At 42.5% G+C, this 25,344-nt stretch overlaps 1 protein-coding gene across 2 annotated transcripts in view; it reads right to left on the bottom strand.

Moving 5' to 3' along the window:
• The window catches only part of GTF2IRD1 (GTF2I repeat domain containing 1), a 73,575-nt gene that overhangs the window by 25,888 nt on the left and 22,343 nt on the right, over positions 1-25,344 (bottom strand). For both annotated transcript variants that reach the window (XM_060756810.2, XM_060756812.2), the window contains exons 2-10: positions 17,369-17,497; positions 13,291-13,432; positions 8,435-8,581; positions 6,733-6,916; positions 5,195-5,439; positions 3,471-3,560; positions 1,766-1,849; positions 905-1,088; positions 123-148 (exon numbers count right to left, since the gene is read on the bottom strand). In XM_060756810.2, the coding sequence (XP_060612793.2) occupies positions 123-148; positions 905-1,088; positions 1,766-1,849; positions 3,471-3,560; positions 5,195-5,439; positions 6,733-6,916; positions 8,435-8,581; positions 13,291-13,432; positions 17,369-17,491 (1,225 nt within the window). In that variant the 5' untranslated portion in view covers positions 17,492-17,497. The remainder of the gene's footprint in view (positions 1-122; positions 149-904; positions 1,089-1,765; positions 1,850-3,470; positions 3,561-5,194; positions 5,440-6,732; positions 6,917-8,434; positions 8,582-13,290; positions 13,433-17,368; positions 17,498-25,344) is intronic.

The following is a 25,344-nucleotide window of genomic DNA, read 5'->3' as shown; positions in this document are numbered from 1 at the left end:
AAATAACTAATTAATAATGCACAATTGATACAGAATTAAGTAATTAATAATGAATCATTTGCTGGGTCACAATGCATTTCTTTCACCAGTGCAGCAGAATGAAGAAAAGATGCTTCACATACCTGTAAAAATTCTTTCGTCAAACATCCTGCAAAGAGAAAAACAGTTATTAAATAAAAGGTATTAGTGTTATTATCATTATTATTCATGGATTATTATTATTACCCTGCTTTTTCTTTCCACAAGGAGAGTCAAAGCTGCTATGAATCTTTTGCTAGTATCAGAATTATTATTATTATTGTTCATGCATCATTATTATTATTCACCTATTCTTATTCATGCATCATCATTTTTATTCATGCATTATTTATTATTATTTATATCCCGCTTTTGTGTCCACAAAGGAGACTCAAAGCAGCCATGTATTTATTATTATTAGAATGTATTATTAGGATTCATGCATTATTATTAATTTATTATTATTATTATTGTCGCCGTTGTTGCTTTATACCCCATTTTTTCTTCCCTCAAGGAGACTCAAAGCAGCCATGAATCTATTATTAGTCCTATTATTATTATTATTCATGCATCATCATCATCATCATTATTATTATTATGTTTATTTATGTCCACAAAGAGACTCAAAACATCTATGTATCGATTTTTAGTATTGGAATGTATTATTATTCATGCATTGTTATTATGATGAATGCATCATCATAATCATTATTATTCATGCATTATCATTATTATGCTTATTTATACCCCACATTTTCTCTCCACAAAGGAGACTCAAAGCAGCTACTTATCCATTATTAGTATTAGAATATTATTATTATTATTATTATTATTATTCATGCATCTCTATTACATATATATCGGTGTATCGCTCTTGCGTCAGTACCTCTGAATGACAAAGTGAATGTGGTGCCTCTCCTCCAAGATGCGCTTGAGCTTTGGGACGCCATAAGTGCACGGCCGTTTGAACGGGATCTTGTCAGGAATCCCAACTATCTCGACAGCTTCTGGGTCGCAAGCGATTTTCCGGTAGGGGACCGGGACCATGTGATCGAGCCCCAGCGCTTCGGCTGAAAACGACAGTTACCGACATCTGACTTACAAGTAACTCACAGTTAAGAACGGGGCTGGACTGGATGGCCTTTGGGGGTCCCTTCAGAAAGACCCCTGTTCCGTCTTAAATACGGTCCCTTCCAACTCTAGGATAATAATAATAATAATAGTAATAATAATATAGGAATTCTATCTTCCTTCCTGGCACAAGTGAGTTGGACCGGATGGCCTTTGAGGTCCCTTCCAACTCTAGGAGAATAATAATAATAATAATAATAATAATAATAATAATAATAATATAGGAATTCTATCTTCCTTCCTGGCACAGGAGGTTGGACTGACTGGCCTTTGGGGTCCCTTCGTGGTCGCCAACTCCCAAAGCGGACAATTAAGTGGTCCCTTTGTGGTCGCCAACATTTTGGCTGCTACAGAGCCTCCCGGCGAAGCCCGTCACACCATCAGGGCAATTAGGGATTTGCTGTGTGATGAAAGAGGCCTTTCCAAAGAAAAGAGGGCCGCATTATGAACAAGAGGCTGAGGGACGAGAATGCGCCGCTGCCAAGTAAACCCTGAAGAGGAGGGACGCATCACGTATGGCATCTCCTTGCGTTGGCACGGAGAAACAACACCCCGAAGGTCGGAACGCAAAGCATAAGCGCCGCAGACGACAAGCAGCCGTTCCACACCCACTCACCATATCTGCTGTTAAAGAGAATTTGCACACATTCCCTCAGGGTGTTGATGTCTTCGGTTTCTTTGATGAAACGGTCCCACTTATCTGGAGAAAACAAAAACGAGAAAAGGTTTCCAGGCGGCCGAGGATGTCCCTGCACTCACAACACGCACACACACACATCGCCCCGACACAGAAGTTGCTTCCCCTCCAAGGAGAGAGAATCATATTCCCCAAAACATGTTCAGCCCCTTGGATGGCTCCTTTATGGGTATATGTGTAGATGTGTATTTATATGTCTGTGTATATGTGCATTTATGCATTTGTAGATGTGGATGTGTATGTCTATATGTGTAGATGTGTATTTATATATTTGTGTATATATGTGTATCCATGTATATGGCAGATGTGTATGTGTATATGTAATGTGTATTTATATATGTGTGTATAATGTGTATCTATATATGTGTATATGTATATGCATATATGTGTAGATTTGTACTTATATGTGTGTATATGTATGTGTTGTGTATGTGTATATGTATATGCATATATGTGTAGATGTGTATTTATATATGTGTGTGTATGTGTTTCTGAGTATGTTTATATGCATATGTATATATGTGTATTTGTATATGTGTGTATATATGTGTATCTATGTATGTGTAGATGTGTATGTGTATATGCATATGCATATGTGTAGATGTGTACTGATGTGTATGTACATATGTGGAGATGTGTATTTATATATGTATGCATATGTGTTTCTGAGTATGTTTATATGTATATATGTATTTATATATGTTTGTATATGTGTTTCTGAGTATATATGCATATGTATATATGTGTATTTATATATGTGTGTATATATGTGCATCTATGTATGTGTATATGCATGTGCATATATGTGTAGATGTGCACATATATATGTGTAGATGTGTATGTGTATATGTGTATGCATATGTATAGTTGTGTACTTATGTGCGTATATGTATATCTATGTATGTGTAGATGTGTACCTGTATATGCATATAAGTGTAGATGTGTACTTATGTGTGTGTATCTGTATGTGTATCTGTGTATGTTTATATGCATATGTATCTATGTATGTGTATATGACTATGCATATATGGATATCTTTGAGTTGCAGGTACTGGGATTTATAGTTCACCTACAATCAAGGAGCACTCTCAATTTCACCAAAGATGGAATTGGACCAAACCTGGCACACAGAAACTACACAAAATACTGGAGGGCTTTGTGGGGAATTCACATTGATTTGGGGAGCTCATCTACATTCAGGGAGCACCGTGATCACAAATGACAATAGATCTGGACCACACTTGGCACACATACCCAATACACCCAAATTTGAACACGGGGGGGGGGGGGGGGGAGAGGTTGGCCTTGATTTTTGGGAGTTGCAGTTCACCTACAACCAGACAAACTGTGAACCCCACCGACGATGGACCTGGCTCAAACTTGGCACACAGCATCCCCATGACCAACTGAAGGAATAGAGGGGTTTGAGGGGACCGACCCAGCATGGTGGGAGATGTAGTTCACCCTGCAGTCAGAGACCACACAGACTCCACCGATGATGAATCTAGAGAGCAAACTTGCCCAACACGACAAACTTTAACCACTGGTGGAGTTGCAGGGGGTGAACCTGGCATGATTGGAGTTGTAGTTCACCCACAACCCTTATGCAAGGACTTGAGCGTACCTGACTTGTCGTGGACGATGGAGAAGAGGATGTGTTTGGAGGAATGGCCGTTTTGAAGGAGCGTCCCACCAGGGAGGGGGGATTTCTCTCCTGGACGTAAAAGAGGAAGGGAGGGAGGGAGGGAGAAAAAGGAAGAGGAAAGTAAACAAAACAAGAAGAGAATTCATTTCCTGAAGCTCAAGGATTCTTTACAGTTGCACTACATTATATTCTATTATTGTTATTATTATTATTATTTTTTGATACACAGCAAACGAGATCACTCTGCTGGCTGTTGCATTGAATCACACGTCGGACACTTCCCAAGTGTCGAGGACTATGTGATTATCGGCAAATAATGCATGCAGATCCCAGTAAGGTGGCCTTTTGCAGCTGGCAGGTGGTAATTTTGTCAGCACCAATTGTGTTTAAGTGCAGGCCAAGGTCTTTAGGCACTACACCCACTGTGCTAATCACCAATGGGATCCCCTTGACTGCTTGTGCCAGAGTCTTTGCAATTATTATTATTATCATTATCATTATTATTATTATTATTATTTTACTGACACAAAAACGCAGTATGTCACAGCAAATGAGATCTATATGCTGGATTTCGTATCACAAAATCACAACTTGATCACTTCCCAAGGGTCTAGGACTGTGTAATTTATTATTTATTATTATTATTATTATTGCTCCTAAGGATGCAAACTGGAATCGCATTGGCCTTTTTCACCGGTATATTATTATTATTATTATTATTATTATTATTATTATTATTTAGAAACACAAGATGAGTCCACAGCAGACACTCTGCTGGCTGTTGTATTGGATCACACGTTGGACACTTCCCAAGTGTCTAGGACTGTGTGATGTATCGCCAAATAATGCATGCAGATCCCAGAAAGGTGGCCTTCTGCAGCTGGGAGATAGTAACCTTGTCAGCACCAATTGTGTTTAAGTGCAGGCCAAGGTCTTTAGGCACTGCACCCAGTGTGCCAATCACCACTGGGACCACCTTTACTGGCTTGTGCCAGTATTATTATATTATAACAATATAATAATATTATTATATTATTATATTATATTATTATTATTATTATTATTATTATGTTTATTTATTAGTCTCTTCACCAACTGGTCAGATCTTCCTTAATAATATAGAACCGAGGGACTTAAAACCGGCCACTCGCTCCACTCGACTTATTGTTCATTTATTCCAGGTAAAGAGGTCTAACAAAATCCAGATAGAGAGCCACCATGACTTCCCTCCATCTAGAGCAGTTATGGGCAAACCCAGACCCAGGGGCCAGATGCGGGCTCTTTTCTCAGGCCCTCCTCTGTCTCACCATCCTATCCTGAAATATTGATTCTCCCTCCCCATTTGGTCCCACCTGCAAACTAGATGATCCTGCCTTCTAGCCCTTCATCTAAGTCATTCATAAAGATGTTGGACAGGACCGGGCCCAGGACGGAACCTTGCTGATGGCACTCCGCTCGTCTCCACTTCACTCCACTCCATGCCTGATCTAGACATTAGACTCCTTCTGATGCAGCCCAAATCACATAGCAGGGGTCAAGAAAGGTAGCCTCAAAGCAAACCTTTCAGGCGACACGGGAAGACATGTTTCGGTACTTCACTTCCTGCCAAATCCCCACTCCCCCCCCCCCCCCCCAATATCCTGTCCTGCCCATCCGGGAATCCGATCCAAACCCTTCCCCGGACAGCAAGTGAACATGATTACCGCAGCAGTCCCCAAATTCCAGCGGTGAAGGCCTCCGCCCGGGTGGACCTTCCTGCTTCATTTCTGCAGCGAGCGGCGTGGGAACTGGGCCGCCAAACAGGAAGCCAGTCCCAGGAAGGGGGGCGTCGTGGTTGGCCAGCTGCGCATGGACGTGGTTCAGGCTGCCCTTGGGCACGCCGAGGCCTGGAGGAGTCGCCGACTCTGGAGAAAGGAGGGGATCCCGTGCAGAGGAGTCCTCGGGCGGCCTAAACACAGAAGGGGGAAGCCGCATGTCAGTGGCGCACAAATGCTCCTGTAAAAACCACTGCGATAAATATAATTCAAAAGCATGCCATAACGGACGATACAAAGTTCCAACTGCCAGTTTATTTCCCTTCCATAAAAACCGCCACGATAAATATAATTCAAAAGCATGTCATGACGGACAATACAAAGTTCCAACTGCCAGTTTATTTCCCTTCCGTAAAAACCACCACGATAAATATAATTCAAAAGCATGTCATGACGGACAATACAAAGTTCCAACTGCCAGTTTATTTCCCTTCCGTAAAAACTGCCACGATAAATATAATTCAAAAGCATGCCATGACGGACAATACAAAGTTCCAACTGCCAGTTTATTTCCCTCCCATAAAAAACGCAGCGATAAATATAATTCAAACGCATGCTATGATGGACGATACAAAGTTCCAACTGCCAGTTTATTTCCCTTCCGTAAAAAACGCAGCGATAAATATAATTCAAAAGCATGCCATAATGGATGATACAGAGTTCCAACTGCCAGTTTATTTCCCAAAAAAACCGCCACGATAAATATAAACAAAAGAATGGATAATAAATGTCGGAATTCTAAGACACTTTCCCCCATATGTGATGGGACCTGTCATAAAGCCCATGCATATTTGGAGAGCTGTTAAGGAAACCATCCAAAGAATTCTGCAGCAGAATATACTGTCTATACCAGAGATATGTGATGTCATCAATATAACCATATTCAAACATTGTAAAGATGTTAGGTAGTACTATATAGGTTTATGTACACATATCTGTATACAGCTTTTTTTGTTTTCTTTTTTATGAATGTCATGACCTTATTTTCCTAGTTTTGTGTGAAGCCAGGAAATTAGGCCATGCCTTAGGCTTGTCCTGTGTATATTTGAAATCTGGGAGAGGGTTGCCATGGAAACAGGATCAATGCAGGAGAGGGGCCAGGGTGAGGGAAATAAACTGGCAGTTGGAACTTTGTATCGTCCGTTATGGCATGCTTTTGAATTAAAGCCTTTCCAACTTTGTTTGTGAGATCATTTCTTCACCAAAAAGCTACAGATCAGGACAATTAATATGTAAATTGAAAATGAATATATATATAATAAGAATGTGAAAATCTCAAACACCTCTGCAGAAAATACTAAGGGGGGGTTACAACCAAGTCGTGAAAGCGTCACTTTTTGACTATTCCGAATCACGGCTTTTATAGCTCCACCCATTTGGGATAATTCGCTCTGGAGAGCTCTTGCTCCTCCCCGTTTTCCGCTCACCTTTTCAGCCTGAAGCGCAAGTGGTGGCTGTGCTCCAAGATGGCCACCAGCGACTTGGCGTCGTACTCCGCGGGTTTCTGGAAGGTCAGCCCGTCCGGCAGCCCGGCAACCAGCAGCGAGCCGGGCTCTTTGAGGAATTTCTCGTACGGGAGCGGGATCACAGTACTCTTCCCCAAGGCCTCACCTAGGAAGAGAAGCAGGAAGGGCGTCAGATCCGAAAACAAGTCGGAAAGGAGGGTTCGAAACTGGGTTCTCTGCTGTGGAGCTGCATCCTCAAAAGAAAATATTACTCTTGTTATTTTATTTCTGATTATTCCATTTGAGGTCTGACCAAAAACCCTCAAATTCGACACTATGCCCCTATGATTTCCTTTTTATTATCCCAGATTATTTCGACACTATGCTTCTATGATTTAGACCTTATGCTCCTATGGATGCAGGCTAGAATCGCATTGGCCTTTTTTTGCTGGTATTGTTATTGTTGTCATGGCCTCCTTTCCTGGTGTTGTGGGGAACTTTACGTCCCATCTCGGAGTCTGAGATCCTCTGGGGAGGCCCTGCTCTCGGCCCCGCCTCTGTCACAAGTGAGATTGGCGGGGACGAGGAGCAGGACCTTCTCAGTGGTGGCCCCTATGGAATTCACTCCCCGGGGAAATTAGATCAGCAACATCCCTCCTTTCCTTCAGAAAGAAATTAAAAACATGGATGTGGGACCAGGCATTTGGGCAATCTGGCAGATGAATAAAGGACTGTGACGACGGATAGGAATTGGACAAGGTGGAACGAAATATGGACTCTGAGTTGGCGAACGCTGTGTCTGAGATTGGCTATTGATTGTGAGATATATTGTTGTTTTAATTGTTTAATTGCTGACCATTTAATTGCTGGTTTTATATGTTATTGTATTTGTGCCTTTTTGTAAGCCATCCTGAGTCCCCCCTAAGGGGTTGAGAAGGGCGGGGTAGAAGTATACGAAATAAATAAATAAAACCATGAAAGTAGGCCATGCCTTAGCCTGTAGCTCACCTGTAGCATGGAAATGGGGCTGTGAAGGGGAGGGCCAAAGTGAGGGCTACGAGGTGAGAAGGAAACCAACTGTCAGATGGAACTTTGCTTGCAACCGTACTGTATGCTTTGAGAAATAAAGCCCTTCCAGTCTGTCTGTGAGGGAATTTCTTCTCTGGGAAACTGCAGATCAGGACAGGAGCGCCGTTACCTTCCCTCGATTTCGATTCTATGCTCCAATGACTTTGACACAATGAATTCCCTCGATTTCAACACTATGCGCCTATAATTTTGGTACTATGACTTCCCTCGATTTTGATTCTATGACTTCCCTTGATTTTGACACTGCTCCTATGGATGCAAACTGGAATCGCATTGGCCTTTTTCACCGGTTTATTATTATTATTATTATTATTATTATTATTATTATTATTTTATTTCTTATTCACCAAAGGTAAACAGAGTGGGACTTTGACTTCCCTCGATTTCGACACTATCCTCAGTATCTTCAAGATCCCCCATTTTAATCTAGAGTCCCTCCCAACACAGCAACAAGAGGTGAAATAATAGTAACAACAAAAATAATAAATAATACAAGCTCAGAGGTCAATTCAAGAGGTCCATGCAACCGTCTTGAGGACAGGAATTGACACAAAAAGCAACCTCTGACGGAAGCAAACCAAGGATTGTTCCTTACTGTAAAGAACGTCAAAGACTTCTTCCACCATCTTCCTGAGGAGGTAAATATCAGATCCCTGATCTGGGGAGATCCGGGGGATTGTGCGTCCAAAGTTCTTGTTCTTCCTCTGAGCATCCAGGTCTGGCTCTTTCCTTTGTTGAACGCCTGGCCCAGGAGAGAGAGGGGAGAGAAAAGGGGATCAATTAGAGATTCAGGAGAAAAAAATGTAAACAACCTCACTACCTCTGAGGATGCTTGCCATAGATGCAGGCGAAACGTCAGGAGAGAATGCCTCTCCAACATGGCCATATAGCCTGAAAAAATCTTACAACAACCCAGTGATTCCGGCCATGAAAGCCTTTGACTATACAAGTTTTGCCTCTCCAAAAATGAGGGTGGTACGACTCCTATTCAACGGCGACTATTATGCGATGAAATACGGTACATTCTTTTTTTTGCAAATGTTACTATTTTGTCAGTAACCAAAGTAGGGCGTCCATAATTACGGTTGAGAAGCACTTCTGTAGGATCCCATCACAGAAACATAGTTGGAAGAGACTCACCTCATCCTGCCGTATAGTGTGATCAAAAATAATGAAAACAACATAGGAACGAAACCACTGTCATTAGCGCAATTGCAACAAGGGATGCTATGCCAATTATGGCACATTACTGGTGTCATACTCCAGAGCAGAATCACCTCTGATTTTAAACACCACACCAACTGGGTAAAATCAGCAAGCAGTTTATTTAGGAATATATGTAGCCAAAGCAGTAAAAAGTAATCCACAGAAAGAAGTAATCCACTGTCTGCCAGTTTGCTACCGGGCACAATTCAAAGTGCTGGCTTTAGCCTATAAAGCCCTAAACGGTCCCGGCCCAGCTTATCTATCCAAATGCATCTCCCCCTATAAACCCATTAGGGATTTGAGATCATCGGAGGAGGCCCTGCTCTCGATCCCACCTGCTTCACAGGCACATCTGGTGGGGACGAGAAACAGGGCCTTCTCTGTGGCGGCCCCTCGGCTGTGGAACTCCCTGCCCAGGGATATCAGATCGCCTCCCTCCCTCCTAAGCTTTCAAAAAAACCCTGAAAACTTGGCTCTTCAAGCAAGCTTTTGGAGCCTCAGCTTAATCAGATAAACCTTGAATTTGTATTGTCGAAGGCTTTCATGGCTGGAATCAATAGGTTCTTGTGGGTTTTTTCGGGCTATATGGCCATGTTCTAGAGGCATTTTCTCCTGACGTTTTGCCTGCATCTATGGCAAGCATCCTCAGAGGTAGTGAGGTCTGTTGGAACTAGGACAATGGGTTTATATATCTGTGGAATGACTGGGGTAGGGCCAAGAACTCTTCTATGCTGGAGCTAGGTGTGAATGTGGCAACTGACCACCTTCATTAGCATTTGAAGGCCTGCCTGAGCCTGGGAAAATCTTTTGTTGAGAGGTGTTAAGCTGTGCTTGGTTGTTTCGTTGAATTGGAAAACAACCTAGGAATGGCTAAGACGACAGAATGGATGAGGACTGAATATGACAACATAGTATTAAACTTTTTTTATTGTTCACTGGTTTGATGTGTTTAGATATAATGTAATGTGATGTTTTATTTTTATTGATGTATGTATTTTATATGTGGCATCGAATTGTGCCAATTGTTCGCCGCCCTGAGTCGCCTTTGGGCTGATATGGGCGGAGCAAAAATGATATAAATAAATAAATAATAAAGAAAGAAATAAAGGAAGACAGGAACAAAGAGTCCCAGGAAATCCAGGAAACTAGACACTTGAATCCATGAACAACACAAGAAGCATTTTCCATAGGCTAAACATGAGCTAGGCAGACCTTGGTGCTGGAAACTTGGCGTTCATCTGACATTGCTTCAACTAAAACATTCATCCTTCACAAGTCATATATAAACCCTTCTCTGATTCCAAAACTGTGAGGAACGGATTCTTTCTCAGTTTCGGTTTGCTATCTAACTTCTGTTGAAGTCCAGCTGAGCGCCTCAATTGCTGCAGAGACTGTCTCTGTTTACTGAAATTTCTGTTCCTATTCAAGGTCTCACTCTCTTCATTCATTCCTGCACCTGGTACATCAAAATCAACTTCATTCTCTGATAACTGACCAGGGAACTGTGGCGAAAAGACTTCCGCTAGCCCAGGGCCTTGAGAATCCTCTTGCAGAATCCTCTCTGGCCTCTCATCCCCAGACCCAGAAGTCAAATCAACAACCCTATTCCCTCAACATGAACATCATCCACATCAACATGAACATCATCCACATCAACATGAACATCATCCACAATCACAGGCTGACATACAACAGCAAAGTGAAAAATTCCACAATCAGTTGTATTGGGCAAACAGGAAAGATGGTGACGATCGTGACAACGAAGGGAGACATCACATAAGTCTCCTTGTGGAGAGAAAAAGCAGGGTATAAATAAACCTAATAATAATAATAATAATAATAATAATAATAATAATAAGGAGCTTCGTTGGAAGGCAGCTGTCCTCCAGGCAGCAGCCTCGGTGCTGCACCTGCATCTGCACGAAGCAAGCAAAAGAACCGGCTGCAATATGTGCCGGCAGCGATATGTATCGGCTAATCCTGAATGCTCAGAAATGGATTAGACGTCAATGGGCAAAGACATACGGCTGGCGCATAGTTGGCAGATAATCCCAGCAGGCATCGACCTTGACAGCCTCAAGGCTAATATTTGCAGGAGAGTGAACGGTTCTTGAGCAATGCCGCCAAGGGGATTACGAGCAAACAGGGCTCTCTCCCAGCATCCCGCAAGATGGCAGCCTTATTATTATTCTCCTAGCGTTGGAAGGGACTCCAAAGGCCATCCGGTCCACCCCTCATCATCATCATCATCATCATCATCATCATCATCATCCTTGATGTTGGGAGAGACTCCAAAGGCCATCCAGCCCACTCCTCTTCTGCCAGGTCAGAAGACAGAATTACTATATCATCATCATCATCATCATCATCATCATCATCATCATCCTGGAGTTGGGAGGGACCCACAAAGGCCATTCAGGAAGATACAATTATTATTACTATTACTATTATTATTACTATTCTCCTATAGTTGGAAGGGACTCCAAAGGCCATCCGGTCCACCCCTCATCATCATCATCATCATCATCATCATCATCCTTGATGTTGGGAGAGACTCCAAAGGCCATCTAGCCCACCCCTCTTCTGCCAGGTCAGAAGACAGAATTACTATATCATCATCACCATCATCATCATCATCATCATCCTGGAGTTGGGAGGGACCCACAAAGGCCATTCAGGAAGATACAATTATTATTACTATTACTATTATTATTACTATTCTCCTATAGTTGGAAGGGACTCCTAAAGGCCATCCGCTCCAACCCCCGTTCTGCCAACTAGGAAGATAGAATTAATATATTATTATAGATTTATTTGTACATATCAAGACAGACTTCCTGACTGTGAGAGTTGTTCAGCGGTGGAACTCTCTGCCCCGGAGTGTGGTGGAGGCTCCTTCTTTGGAAGCTTTTTAAACAGAGGCTGGATGGCCATCTGTCGGAGGTGCTTTGAATGCAATTTTCCTGCTTCTCGGCAGGGAGTTGGACTGGATGGCCCATGAGGTCTCTTCCAAATCTATGATTCTATGAGCATACATGCTATATTATCATTATCATTATTATTATTAACTAACCCCCTTCTACCACACAGGAAGATAGAATTACTAAATAATAATAATAATCAGACCTCACAACCTCTGAGGATGCTTGCCATAGATGCAGGCGAGTCAGGAGAAATGCCTCTAGAACATGGCTCTATAGCCCGAAAAAACCCACAAAAACCTAGTGATTCCAGCCATGAAAGCCTTCGACAATAATAATAATAATAATAATAATAATAGAATTTGAAGGGACCCCATAGGCCATCCAGTCCAACCCCCTTCTGCCACATGAGAAGATTGAATTACATTATTATTATTATTATTATTATTATTATTATTATTACTACTACTACTATCATCATCTAACCCAATTCTGTCACACAGGAAGATAGAATTACTATATTATTATTATTATTATTATTATTATTATTATTATTATTATTATTAGAGATGGAAGGGACCCCAAAGGCCATCCAGTCCAACTCCCTTCTGACACACAGGAAGACTGAATTACTCTATTACTGTTATTATTATTATCACGGTCCAACCCCTTTCTTTTTGCCAAGCAGGAAAATAGAATTACTATACTATTATTATTGTTATTGTTATTATTATTATTTATCATCATCATCATCATCATCCTAGAGTTGGAAGGGGCCCCCAATTCTAGTCCAGCCACCTTCTGCCAGGCAGGAAGATAGAATTACTATGTGATGATGATGACGATTATCATCATCATCAACAACATCATCATCATCCTAGAGTTGAAAGGGACTCCAAAGGCCATCCAGTCTGACCCCATTCTGCCAGGCAGGAAGATAGAATTACTATATTATTATCATTATTATTATTATTATTATTATTATTATTATTATTATTGAGTTGGAAGGGACCCCAAAGGCCATCCAGTCCAATCCTGGACATCATTCCACAGGTATGTAATATATTCTCGCTTGACCACCATCGGAACCTCTGCAGGTGACAGTAGCTAGAGATACAGGAGAAACGAAAAAGGGAGCAAATGCTGCTAGAACGTGTCAGCCACCCAGCCCGGAAACCACACAACACCCCTATCATGGCCAGTTTTGCCTTCAAAAGGGAATTCCCAGCAGATTAAGGCTGTGAGTGGGGAATGCTGGGACCTGCAGTTGTTTTGGAGGACCCACAGGTCTCCTTCTCTGGGGAGACGGCAATCCCATACTTACGACAGAACTTCTTGAAATCCACCTGGACCTCCTTCCTGGCGCTCATGAAGAGCCTCCCCTTTTCGGTGCCCACCACAAAGGTGTTTTCGTCATGGACCGCGATGCAGGCCACCTCCGCGTTGAGTTTAGAAAGTGCTGAACACTGAAAGGAAAGAAAGCAGAGAGAGAGAAAGGAAAGCAGTCAAGCAAATGCATTGGACTCAATAAAACATTTCCATCCTACCTTTCATATAGAAAGGAATTAACCCCATGGAATTACAAAATTGCAAAATCAGGAAATCGTTGCGAGGGAAACACGAGAAGACCCTCAATACAAAGATAGAGAGGCTCCCTCAAAGAGAGAAAGATGGAAAACAGAAGGGTTGCTCCACAGTAGATTATGAAAGAATTGCGAAATCACAAAATCACGGAATGACGGAATCGTAAGAGTTGGAAACACGAGAAGGCCCTCAATACATGGATAGAGAGGCTCCTCAAAGAGAGAGAAAGAGAGAGAGAGAGAGAGAGAGAGAGAGAGATGGAAAACAGAAGGGTTGTTCCACAGTAGATTATGAAAGAATTGCGGGATCACGAAATCACGGAATGACGGAAATCATAAAAAGGTCCTCAATACATGGAGAGGCTCCCTCAAAGAGAGAGAAAGTGATGGAAAACAGAAGAGCTCTTCTACAGTAGATTATGAAAAAACTGCAGAATCACGAAATCATGGAATGACGAAATCAAGAGAGAAATCACAGAGTGACGAAATCAGGAGAGATGGCCCTTGATACACAAATAGAAAGATTCCCTCAAAGAGAGAGCGGGGGGGGGGGGGTAATGGAAAACAGAAACGTTTTTCTACAGTAGATTATGAAAGAACTGCGCAATCATGAAATCACGGAATGACAGAATCAAGAGAGAAATCACGGAATGACAAAATCAGGAGAGATGGCCCTTGATACACAAATAGAGAGGCTCCCTCAAAGAGAGAGAGAGAGAGAGAGAGAGAGAGAGAGGAATATGGAAAACAGAAGCGTTTTTCTATAGTAGATTACAGAAGAATTACGGAATCACGGAATGACAAAATTGGGGGAGAAATCACGGAATGACGAAATCAGGAGAGATGGCCCTTGATACACAAATAGAGAGGCTCCCTCAAAGAGAGAGACAGAGAGGAACATGGAAAACAGAAGCGTTTTCTACAGTAGATTACAGAAGAATTGCGGAATCACGAAATCACGGAATGACAAAATTGGGAGAGAAATCACGGAATGACAAAATCAGGAGAGACGGCCCTTGATACACAAATAGAGAGCCTCCCTCAAAGAGAGAGAGAGGAATATGGAAAACAGAAGGGTTTTTCTACAGCAGATTATGAAAGAATTGCGGAACCACGAAACCACGCAATGACGGAATCGTAGGAGCTGGAAACACAAGAAGGCACATGGATAGAGAGGCTCCCTCAAAGAGAGGGATGAGAAATGGAATATTCCACAAAGAATATGCTGCCTGGGAGTCCTGCGGAGTCTACTTCTCTGGAGGTTTTTAAGCAGAGCGTGGATGGCCATCTGTCAGGAGGGATCGGATGGTGTTTTTTAACACTTGGATGGATCTCTTTCAACTCTATGAGTCTGTGACTTTTCTCCGTGAAATATGACAAGTTTTTCCACCACGGGAAAATAAAAACCAACTTATGTAACATTGTCAATGGAATAATAATAATAATAATAATAATAATAAAACAATAATGAGGAGGAATCCAGAAGATAAGCTATGGGGGGGGGGGGGGAAGCAGTTTCTTTGTCACCGGAGATTCAGAAGTGTCATCTCCGTCTTGTTGGGAAAAGCTCACACTGCGGTTGGCAACACAGAAGGGAGGATTCAAACAGCAGATGGCGACATAAAGGTTAATCGAAACGGCAATATGTGTTTTTCAAGATTGACTTCAAAACCATTCCTGGTCCCTTCCCTGACCAACGTGTCTTCAAAAAACACCTGGAGTCTTCCTGCTCACAATGCCGTGTCAATTTTACTCCCCTGTCATTGCATTGATCTGCAGACGTTTTGGGAGTAAGCCTTTTGCCTTCAAATGTCTGCAAACGTTTCCCACGGAAAAACAAATCATCTGCAAGATGGAAAAAACAGGCCTTGTCTTTGATAACAGTGGAGGCTCACAATGGTTGGCTGCGACGGCATGTATGACGATTGAATAAAAAGTAATGCCTCCACCTTTATAACTCCTCAGCAGATGTCAGTACCGGTATGTGGCAGGTACTGGCTTGTTCAGTAGACTCTCCTCTACAGTTCCATTTTGGTGGGAAGCCTTCGCATTGAATGGTTGTGTTGTTAAAGTGAAAAGTAATGCCTCCACCTTTGTAACTCCTCAACAGATGGCAGTACTGGTATGTGGCAGGGACTGGCTTGTTCAGCAGACTCTCCTCTACAGTTCCATTTTGGTGGGAAGCCTTCGCATTGAACAGTTGTGTTGTTAAAGTGCGAAGTACGAAACCCTGCGCACACAGTCGGTCGATGTGACTTAAGCAATGTGCATTCATTGAATTCTTGACAGCAGAAGGTGTCACCTCAACATCTTTAAACTTACTCGCCCAACGACGCACAGTACTCACATCAACACAATCACCATCAACAGCTTGCATTCTCTGCTGAATCTCCTTTGAGGTGACACTTTCTGCTGTACAAAATACAATTACTTGCATTCCATACCCGTTTTGCCACATGCTGTCTTGACATTATGTCTTCTTCATAAACTGAAACAATTTTGCGATGAATCGCAGCAACATATATGCCCTTAGCATTTAGGCAGCGTATGACAGTACAAACTTCGTACTTGGAGGGAAATGGAATAAGGATGCTCATCTCTAACCTTCACCACAACATCAGTCAATGAGCTACTGACAACTGGCACTGCTCATTCGTTTCCGCTGGCTTCCTGCTACACGGCAGTGACAACAACTTCCCCTGAGAATATTCCCTGCTAGAGCTACGGAGATCTACATGCACCCTTACTTTCTGGAGATCCCTTGTACAGCATGGACTTCACACTTGGAAGGAAATGGAATGAGGACACTCATCTCTAACCTTCACCACAATGCCAGTCGATGAGCTACTGACAACTGACACTGCTCATTCGCTTCCGCTGGCTTCCCACTACACTGAGTGATATCAACTTCCCCTGAGAAAATTCCCGATGAGAGCTATGTGCCTTGTAACCTTACTTTCTGGATAACCCTCATATAGTGTGAACTTCACACTTGGGAGGGAAAGGGAATGAGGACGCTCATCTCTAACCTTCACCACAACACTAGTTGATGAGCTACTGACAACTAGCACTGCTCGTTCACGTCCGCTGGCTTCCCGCTACACAGCAGTGATAACTACTTCCCCCGAGAATATTCCCTGTGAGAGCTACAGAGAGCTACATGCTATCTTACTTTCTGGATATCCCTTGTACAGTGTGAACTTCGCACTTGGAGGGAAATGGAATGAGAATGTTCATCTCTAACCTTCACCACAACGCAGTCGATGAGCTACTGACAACTGGCACTGCTCGTTCGCTTCTGCTGGCTTCCCACTACACGGCAGTGATACCAACTTCCCCTGAGAAAATTCCCCATGAGAGCTATGTGTCTTGTAACCTTACTTTCCAGATAACCCTCATATAGTGTGAACTTCACACTTGGGAGGGAAAGGGAAGGAGGACACTCATCTCTAACCTTCACCACAATGCCAGTCGATGAGCTACTGACGACTAGCACTCCTCGTTCGCTTCTGCTGGCTTCCCACTACACAACAGTGATACCAACTTCCCCTGCGAAAGTTCTCCGTGAGAGCTACATGCTACCTTACTTTCCGGATAACCCTCATGCATGTATATGGATTTGTTTCACTGTTTTTAAGACTATGTAAATTTAAAATAATGGCTTTTAGAAAAAAAAGAAGAAGCAATGTCCTATGCCACCAATATCATACATTTTCCAAGCTCTGTCAATTGAGCAGAGCCCGCCTCGTAGAAATGCAACATTCCTTTATTTCATTTTGGTTTTTTAAAATTAATAATAATAAATCCAAATACACCTACCATAAATTCTAAGGCAGATATTAAGCTGGTGATGACTTCGTCTTTTTGGGAGACCACCAAGTGCCACTGGTCGGGCCTGGAGTTGTTTGGCGGCCCGTCGGAGGGCTTCCCCAGCAGCGCCATCGTCACCTGAAGCCAGGAACAAAAATGACAGGAAGGGAAGGAAAAGGAAAAGAAGATAAAGGAAAGGGAAGAAAGGGAAAGGAATAGATTAGAATAACTTTACTGTCATTATACATTGTACAATGGAACAAAACACCACCTGTCACATGAATTATATGCATAGAATGGCAAAAACAAAACACCCATCCTTCCTCATTCTAATCACAATTGCACAGCCCCTCATGCCAAGGTATTGGTGAATGGATGGATAAATGATCAGATAGATGGGTTAAATAGGATGATGATAGAGAAAGACACCGGTGGAGAGAGAGAAATGCATTGGTGGATGGATGGATGCATGGATGGATGCATGGATGGATAGATAGATGGATAAATGGATGGATAGATAGATGGATAGATGAAAGTATGGATGGATGGATGGATGGATGGATGGATGGATGGATGAATGGATGGACGGATGGATAGATAGATAGACGGATGGATGGATAGGTGGATGGATAGAAAAATGGATGGATAGATAGATGAATGGATGGATAGGTGGAAAGATGGAAATGGATGGATGGATGGATGGATGGATATAGGTGGATGGATATGGATGGATAGGTGGATGGATGGATGGATAGATGGACGGTGAGATGGACGGATAGATGGGCAGAGAAAATAGAGACACAGGTGAATAGATAAAGAGAGAAAGAGATAAATTGACTGGTTGATGGATGAAGAAAGAGAGAGGAATAGATGCATAGATAGATAGATAGATAGATAGATAGATAGATAGATAGATAGATAGATAGAGGCACAGGTGAATAGAGAAATAGCCAAAGAGATAAATGTATTGGTGAATGGATGGTTGGATAGACAGATTGATTGACTGATCAAAACCACTTTGAGTTGTTCGTGGGCTGAGAAAAGTGGTAGACAAATAATAAATTGATGGATGGATGAAGAGGTGTATGAGTAAGTAGATAGTAGAGGAAGACAGAGAAAGAAACAGATAGGTGAGAAGTTAGCGAAAGAGACAGAATCGAAAAGAGTAACTGTTGTCATTGTACATCGTACAATGAAATTAAATACAAATAACATTATAAATGTAGAATTACTAAAAACAAAGCACCCATCCTTCTAGTCACGTTCTAATTGCTATTGCGCTACCCTGTAATGCCACATTAGATTTCAATATAGAACTCAACACAGCATGCAAATCTCACAACCTCTGAGGACACCTGCCACAGATGCGGGCGAAACCTCAGGAGAGAATGCTTCTGGAACACGACCAGACAGCCCAGAAAACTCACAGCAACCCAGTGATTCTGGCCATGAAAGCCTTCGACAACACATTATTATTATTATTATTATTATTATTATTATTATTATTATCTATATTCTGCTTTTTTCTCTCCACAAGGTGACGCAAAGTGGCTATAGATTATTAGTATGAGAATGCATTGCTGTTGTTGTTGTTGTTCTCTCCAAGGGTGGCTTTGTCAGGTGAAGAAAAGGGGGGAGATTCCATCCTATACTTTGAACTAACTGTCTATTGGAAATGACAAGAAGGAAAGGGAGGCTTTGACGAAAAGCCCTATATCCTCCAGCAACTCTGGTCACAATGGAAGATCTGATTATCCAAAAAGGAGGGAGGAAAAAAGAGAGTTCTGTTTGAAGTACAGCCAAGAAGCCATTAAAGATTAGTCCCTGGCTCTCCCGCTCCCAGGAACAAAGCTCCCATTGATTGCAAGGAGGGCAGGATTCGACCTTCAGGGACACCCTGACACCATATCATAGAATCCCAGAGTGGGAAGGGACCCCAAAGGGCATCCAGTCCAACCCCTTGCTTTCTGCCAGGAAGGAGGACACCACCCAATCCCATTATTATTATTATTATTATTATTATTATTACTACTACTACTACTACTACTACTACTCATAGACTCCAAAGAGCTTCCAGTCCAGAATCTTTGTTTCCACAACAAGCAACATTTTGCAAAATTCAATTCTCACAGGTACAGGAATCTTCTGAACAGGGGCACAGGCAGCATATATAATACATACATACATACATACATACATACATACATACATACATACAAGCAATGTTTGGATGGCATTGGGAAGGGTTAATAACCCTGTGGAGTTTGTTTTGTTGTCTAGGGTGTTCACTCTATGCTTTCCAAAGCCTGCATGCACACACACATATACACACACACACACACACACACACACACACGCACACACATATATGGCTGGAGTTAGACTTAAAAAATGTACCTGCTCCAACTTACATACACATTCCATTTAAGAGCAAAAATACAGAACCTGTCTTGTTCGTAATTATGGCCCTACTTTGGATAGTATCAAAACAGTAAAATTGCTAAAATAATATATTGTATTTCCTCGCATAATAGTCGTGTTGCATACGAGTAGCTCCCCCTCCATTTTTGGAGATGCAAAAGTTATTTCTTTTTTTGTTGTTACTCACATAATATTCACACCCTTCATTCACTTACTGCTGGCCAACTGAAACCCCGAGCTGGAATTCTATTTCACCTCATAATAGTCACCATTGCATAAGAGTAACCGAAAAAGCAAATTTGGTATATATTTTTGCTGTTCCCCACATAATACTCACACCCTTCATTTACTTACTGCCAGCCAACTGAAACCCCGAGCTGGAATTCTATTTCACCTCATAATAGTCGCCATTTCATAAGAGTCACTGGAGAAGCAAATTTGGTATATATTTTTGCTGTTCCTCACATAATACTCACACCCTTCATTTACTTACTGCCAGCCAACTGAAACCCCGAGCTGGAATTCTATTTCACCTCATAATAGTCGCCATTGCATAAGAGTCACTGGAGAAGCAAATTTGGTATATATTTTTGCTGTTCCTCACATAATACTCACACCCTTCATTTACTTACTGCCAGCCAACTGAAGCCCTGAGCTGGAATTCTATTTCACCTCATAAAAGTCGCCATTTCATAAGAGTCACTGGAGAAGCAAATTTGGTATATATTTTTGCTGTTCCTCACATAATACTCACACCCTTCATTTACTTACTGCCAGCCAACTGAAGCCCTGAGCTGGAATTCTATTTCACCTCATAAAAGTCGCCATTTCATAAGAATCACTGGAGAAGCAAATTTGGTATATATTTTTGCTGTTCCTCACATAATACTCACACCCTTCATTCACTTACTGCTGGCCAACTGAAGCCCTGAGCTGGAATTCTATTTCACCACATAATAGTTGCCATTGCATAAGAGTCACCGGAGAAGCAAATTTCGTATATATTTTTGCTGTTCCCCACATAATACTCACACCCTTCATTTACTTACTGCCAGCCAACTGAAGTCCTGAGCTGGAATTCTATTTCACCACATAATAGTCGCCATTGCATAACAGTCACCGGAGAAGCAAATTTGGTATATATTTTTGCAGTTCCTCACACAATACACCATTCATTCACTCACTGTTGGCCGACTGAAGCCCTGAACTGGAATTCTATTTTACCGCATAATAGTCGCACCCCACTTTTATGGGCCAAAGAAGTGCGACTATTACTCAGTGAAATATAGTATTTCAGACCATCCTTCTTCATGCCAGAAGCTAAGTTTCAAAGCTGGTATCCTTCCCAGCTCTGAGAAGCAGCAGTTGACAGTAAAATTTCACCATTTTGCCATTCCATAAAAAAAAAAATCTGAAATTCCAAACACTTAGTGGGGAAAAAGAGGCAGGGTTTTATCGACAGAACGAACTATTTCCAAAGACTAAAATTAGCAAGGTGCCTCTTCCCTCCCCGGCCGCCTCCACACTTTGCTAATCACCAAGATTGCTTTCTGTGCCCCTCGAGAGGCTGCCGCATTCCTTGCCAATCACAACCTTCCTTCCAAAGTCACCGATGATCATGAGAGGCTGCATTTGGAACAGGCACTGTGGTGGCATCTAGATCTCTGCCGATATCCCTCTCAAACAAGTTCCCCCTCCCTTCCTTTTCATTTCATCAGTGTTTATTAAGGCTATCCTTTCCCTTCTCTTCATTTCTTCCCTCCCTTTTTCTTTCCCCTTGCAAGCCTCCTTCCCTTTTCTCTTCTTTTTCTCTTTCCTTGTTTCCTTTCTTCCACAACAGCCAATCTGCTTTGTTCCTTTCCTTCCTTGAAGGAAGGCATCAAAAGTAAGGAATGGAAAAGGAAGGAAGGAATAGAGAGGAAGGAAGGAATTGATAGGAAGGAATCAGAAGGAAAGATGGAATGGAAACAAAGGATGGAAAGAAGAAAGGATAAGGAAGTGAAAGAAAAAGAAGGAAGGAATTGAATGGAATAGGAAGGAAGGAAGGAAGGAAGGAAGGAAGGAAGGGGAAAGGAAGGAAATGAAGGAATGCAAACGAAGGAAGGAATGGAGAGGAAGGAAGGAATGGAAGGGATGGAAGGAAGGAAATACAATTGGAAAGGAAGGAAGGACTAGAAGGGAAGGAATTGAGAGGAAGGAAAGAAAGGAAAAGACGGAAGGAAGGAAGGGAAAGGAGGGAAGGAATCGGAAGGAAGGATGGAATGGAAAGGAAGGAAGGAATCAAAAGAAGGAAGGAAGGAATCAGAAGGAAGGATGGAATGGAAAGGAAGGAAGGAATCAAAAGAAGGAAGGAAGGAATCAGAAGGAAGGATGGAATGGAAAGAAAGGAATGGAGAGGAAGGAACTGAAAAGAAGGAAGGAATTGGAAGGAAGAATGGAATGGAAAGGAAGGAATGGAGAAGAAGGAATTGAAAAGAAGGAAGGAATCGGAGGAAGGATGGAATGGAAAGGAAGGAAGGAAGGAAGAGGAAGGAAGGAAGAGGAAGGAAGGATGGAATGGAAAGGAAAGAAGGAATGGAGAGGAAGAAATTGAAAAGAGGGAAGGAAGAGGAAGGAAGGAAGGAAGGAAGGAAGGAAGGAAGGAAGGAAGGAAGGAAGGAAGGGGAAGAATGGAATGGAAAGGAAGGAATCGAAAGAAGGAAGAAATGGAGAGGAAGGAATTGAAAGAAGGAAAGAACTGAAAGAAGGAAGGAATGGAAAAGCAGGAAGGAAGGAATAGAAAGGGAAAGGAAGGAAGGAATCAGAAGGAAGGAATTGGTAGGAAAGATGGAATGAAAAAGAAGGAAGGAAGTGAAAGGAAGAAAGGAATCGAAAGAAGGAAGGAATTGAAAAGAAGGAAGGAATGGAAAGGAAGGAAGTGAAAGGAAGAAAGCAATCAAAAGAAGGAAGGAATTGGAAGGAAGGAAGGAATGGAAAGGAAGGAAGGAATCAGAAGGATGGAAGGGAAGGGAAGGGAAGGGAAGGGAAGGGAAGGGAAGGGAAGGGAAGGGAAGGGAAGGGAAGGGAAGGGAAGGGAAGGGAAAGGAAGGGAAAGGAAGGGAAAGGAAGGGAAAGGAAGGGAAAGGAAGGGAAAGGAAAGGAAGGAATGGAAATGAATGAATCGGAAGGAAGGATGGAATGGAATGGAAAAGAAGGAAAGTATTGAAAGAAGAAAGGAAGGAACTGAAGGGAAAGAAGGAAGGAATAAACGGGGAAATTGGAGGAGATGTTGGAGATGTTTCCTACAGGAAAAGCAGTGATATTATTATCCTATGGCGAAGAGGAGGAGGAGGAGGGCGGCCATGGGAAGAGGCCCCAAATGTGGGGGGAATAAGAACGCATTGGGACCGTTTCCATCCTCAGAAATGGATTGCCGCGCCATCGGAGTCTCCTTTCATCTTCAAAGCAAAAGCACAATCGCACAATTGCGTGACTCGACTGGTTAAAAAAAAAAAGAGCAAAAAAAATCCCCCTCAATCTTAATTCCGGGCCCCACGGTGCCCATGGCAACCGTCACCCGTCGCCGTGGCAACTAATCTCGTGGTATTTGAACAATGTAATCTCCCAAACCCAGCAAAGTCTTTCTTCTCCTCCAGAAGCAAATGCGCTCCCACTCGCTCCCATCTTTGCCCATGAGAATTGTATTATTATATTATATTTACTATTATATCACATAAATGCAAATAATAACATAATATATGTATACTATAAATTATTACACATTTGAAAAGTCAATTTCTTAATTGCACAAAATGCATAAGGTTGGGGGTGAACTACAACTCTCATCATGCCAGGTTGACCCCCTGAAACTCCACCAGTACTTCAAGTTTGTGATGTTGGGCAAGTTTGCTCCAGATGCATCATGGGTGGGGTTCAGTGTGCTCTCTGGTGCAGGGTAAACTACAACTCCCACTATGGTGAGTCAGTCCCCTCAAATCCTTCAAGTAGGTTGAGTTAGTCATGGGGGTTTTGAGTGCCAAGTTTGGTCCAGGTCCATGATCAGTGGAGGTCACTGTTTCTCTGGTTGTGGGTGAACTACAACTCCCAGAAAGGAAGATCAGTTTCCCCCAAACCCTTCCAGTCATCAAATTTCAGCATATCGGGTCTGTGTGTCAACTTTGGTCCAGATCCATCGGTGTTTGGGTCCTGGATGTAGGTGAACTACAACTTCCCAAAATCAAGGTGAATTTTCCCCAAAGACTTCCAGTATTTTGTGCTGGTCGTGCCAAGTCTGGTCCACTTCCATCTTTGGTGGAGCTCAGAGTGCTCCTTGATTGTAGGTGAACTATAAATCCCAGGAGCTACAACTCCAAAATGTCCAGGGCAATTCCCCTCCAAACCCACCAGTGTTCAAATTTGGACATAATAGGTATGCATGCCAAGTTCGGTCCAAGTCTTTCATTGTTTGGGTCCATAGTGTGCTCTGGATGTAGGTGAACTACAACTCCTCTAAATCCCTCCAAAGACCTCCAATATGTTTTCTTGTTCATGGGGGTTCTGTGTTCCAACTGAGTTCCATGACCATCGTTGGTGGAGTTCAGAGTGCCAAGTTAGTTCCATGACCATCATTGGTGGAGTTCAGAGTGCAGTTCTTAGATTGCAGGTGAACTATATATCCTAGGACCTACAACTCCTATAAATCATGAATTCTCCCCAAACCTCTCTAGTATGTTCAGTTGTTGATCAATTCCTCTATTTGATGTGTGCCATAGAAAATAATAGGAAAAGGGTTAAGGGTGCCAAGTTAGGTTCAGGGTCATCGTTGGCGGGGTCCAGAGCGCTCTTTGATTGCAGGTGAACTATAAATCCCAGTACCCACAATGGCTTTAAATTAAGGAGAATTCCCCCCAAACCTCCCCAGTATTTTTCTTAGGTCATGGGAGTACTGTGTTGCCAGGTTATGTCCAGGGCCATCGTTGGTGAGGTCCAGAGTGCTCTTTGATTGCAGGTGAACTATAAATCCCACTACCCACAGTGGCTTTAAATTAAGGAGAATTCCCCCCAAACCTCCCCAGTATTTTTCTCAGGCCATGGGAGTACTGTGTGCCAGGTTAGGTCTAAGGCCATCATTGGTGAAGTCCAGAGTGCTCTTCGATTGAAGGAGAACTATACATCCCAGTACTTACTAGATCAAGGTCAATTCTCCCCAAACCTCTCCAGTATTTCTCTTAGGGCTTAGGCCATGGGAGTACTGTGTGCCAGGTGAGGTCCAGGGATATCGTTGGTAAGGTCCAGAGTGTTCTTTGATTGCAGGAGAACTATACATCCCAGTACTTACAACAGCTATAGATCAAGGTCAATTCCCTCCGAACCTCTCCAGTATTTTTCTTCGGTCATGGGGGTTCTGTGTGGCAAATGTGGTCCAGGTCGATTGTCAGTGCTCTGACTTGATGCAGGGTGAACTACAACTTCCATCATGTGGAATCATTCCCCAAACCCTTTCAGTATGTTCAGTTGCTGATTGGTTCCTCTCTGTTTGCTGTGCACCATAGGAAAGGGTTAAGGGAGAGGCAGCCGGGGGGGGG

The sequence above is a fragment of the Anolis sagrei genome, chromosome 11 (genome assembly GCF_037176765.1).
Source record: "Anolis sagrei isolate rAnoSag1 chromosome 11, rAnoSag1.mat, whole genome shotgun sequence".
In the NCBI taxonomy this organism is placed as follows: domain Eukaryota; kingdom Metazoa; phylum Chordata; class Lepidosauria; order Squamata; family Dactyloidae; genus Anolis; species Anolis sagrei.
This window is presented reverse-complemented; position numbering and strand designations above follow the sequence as displayed.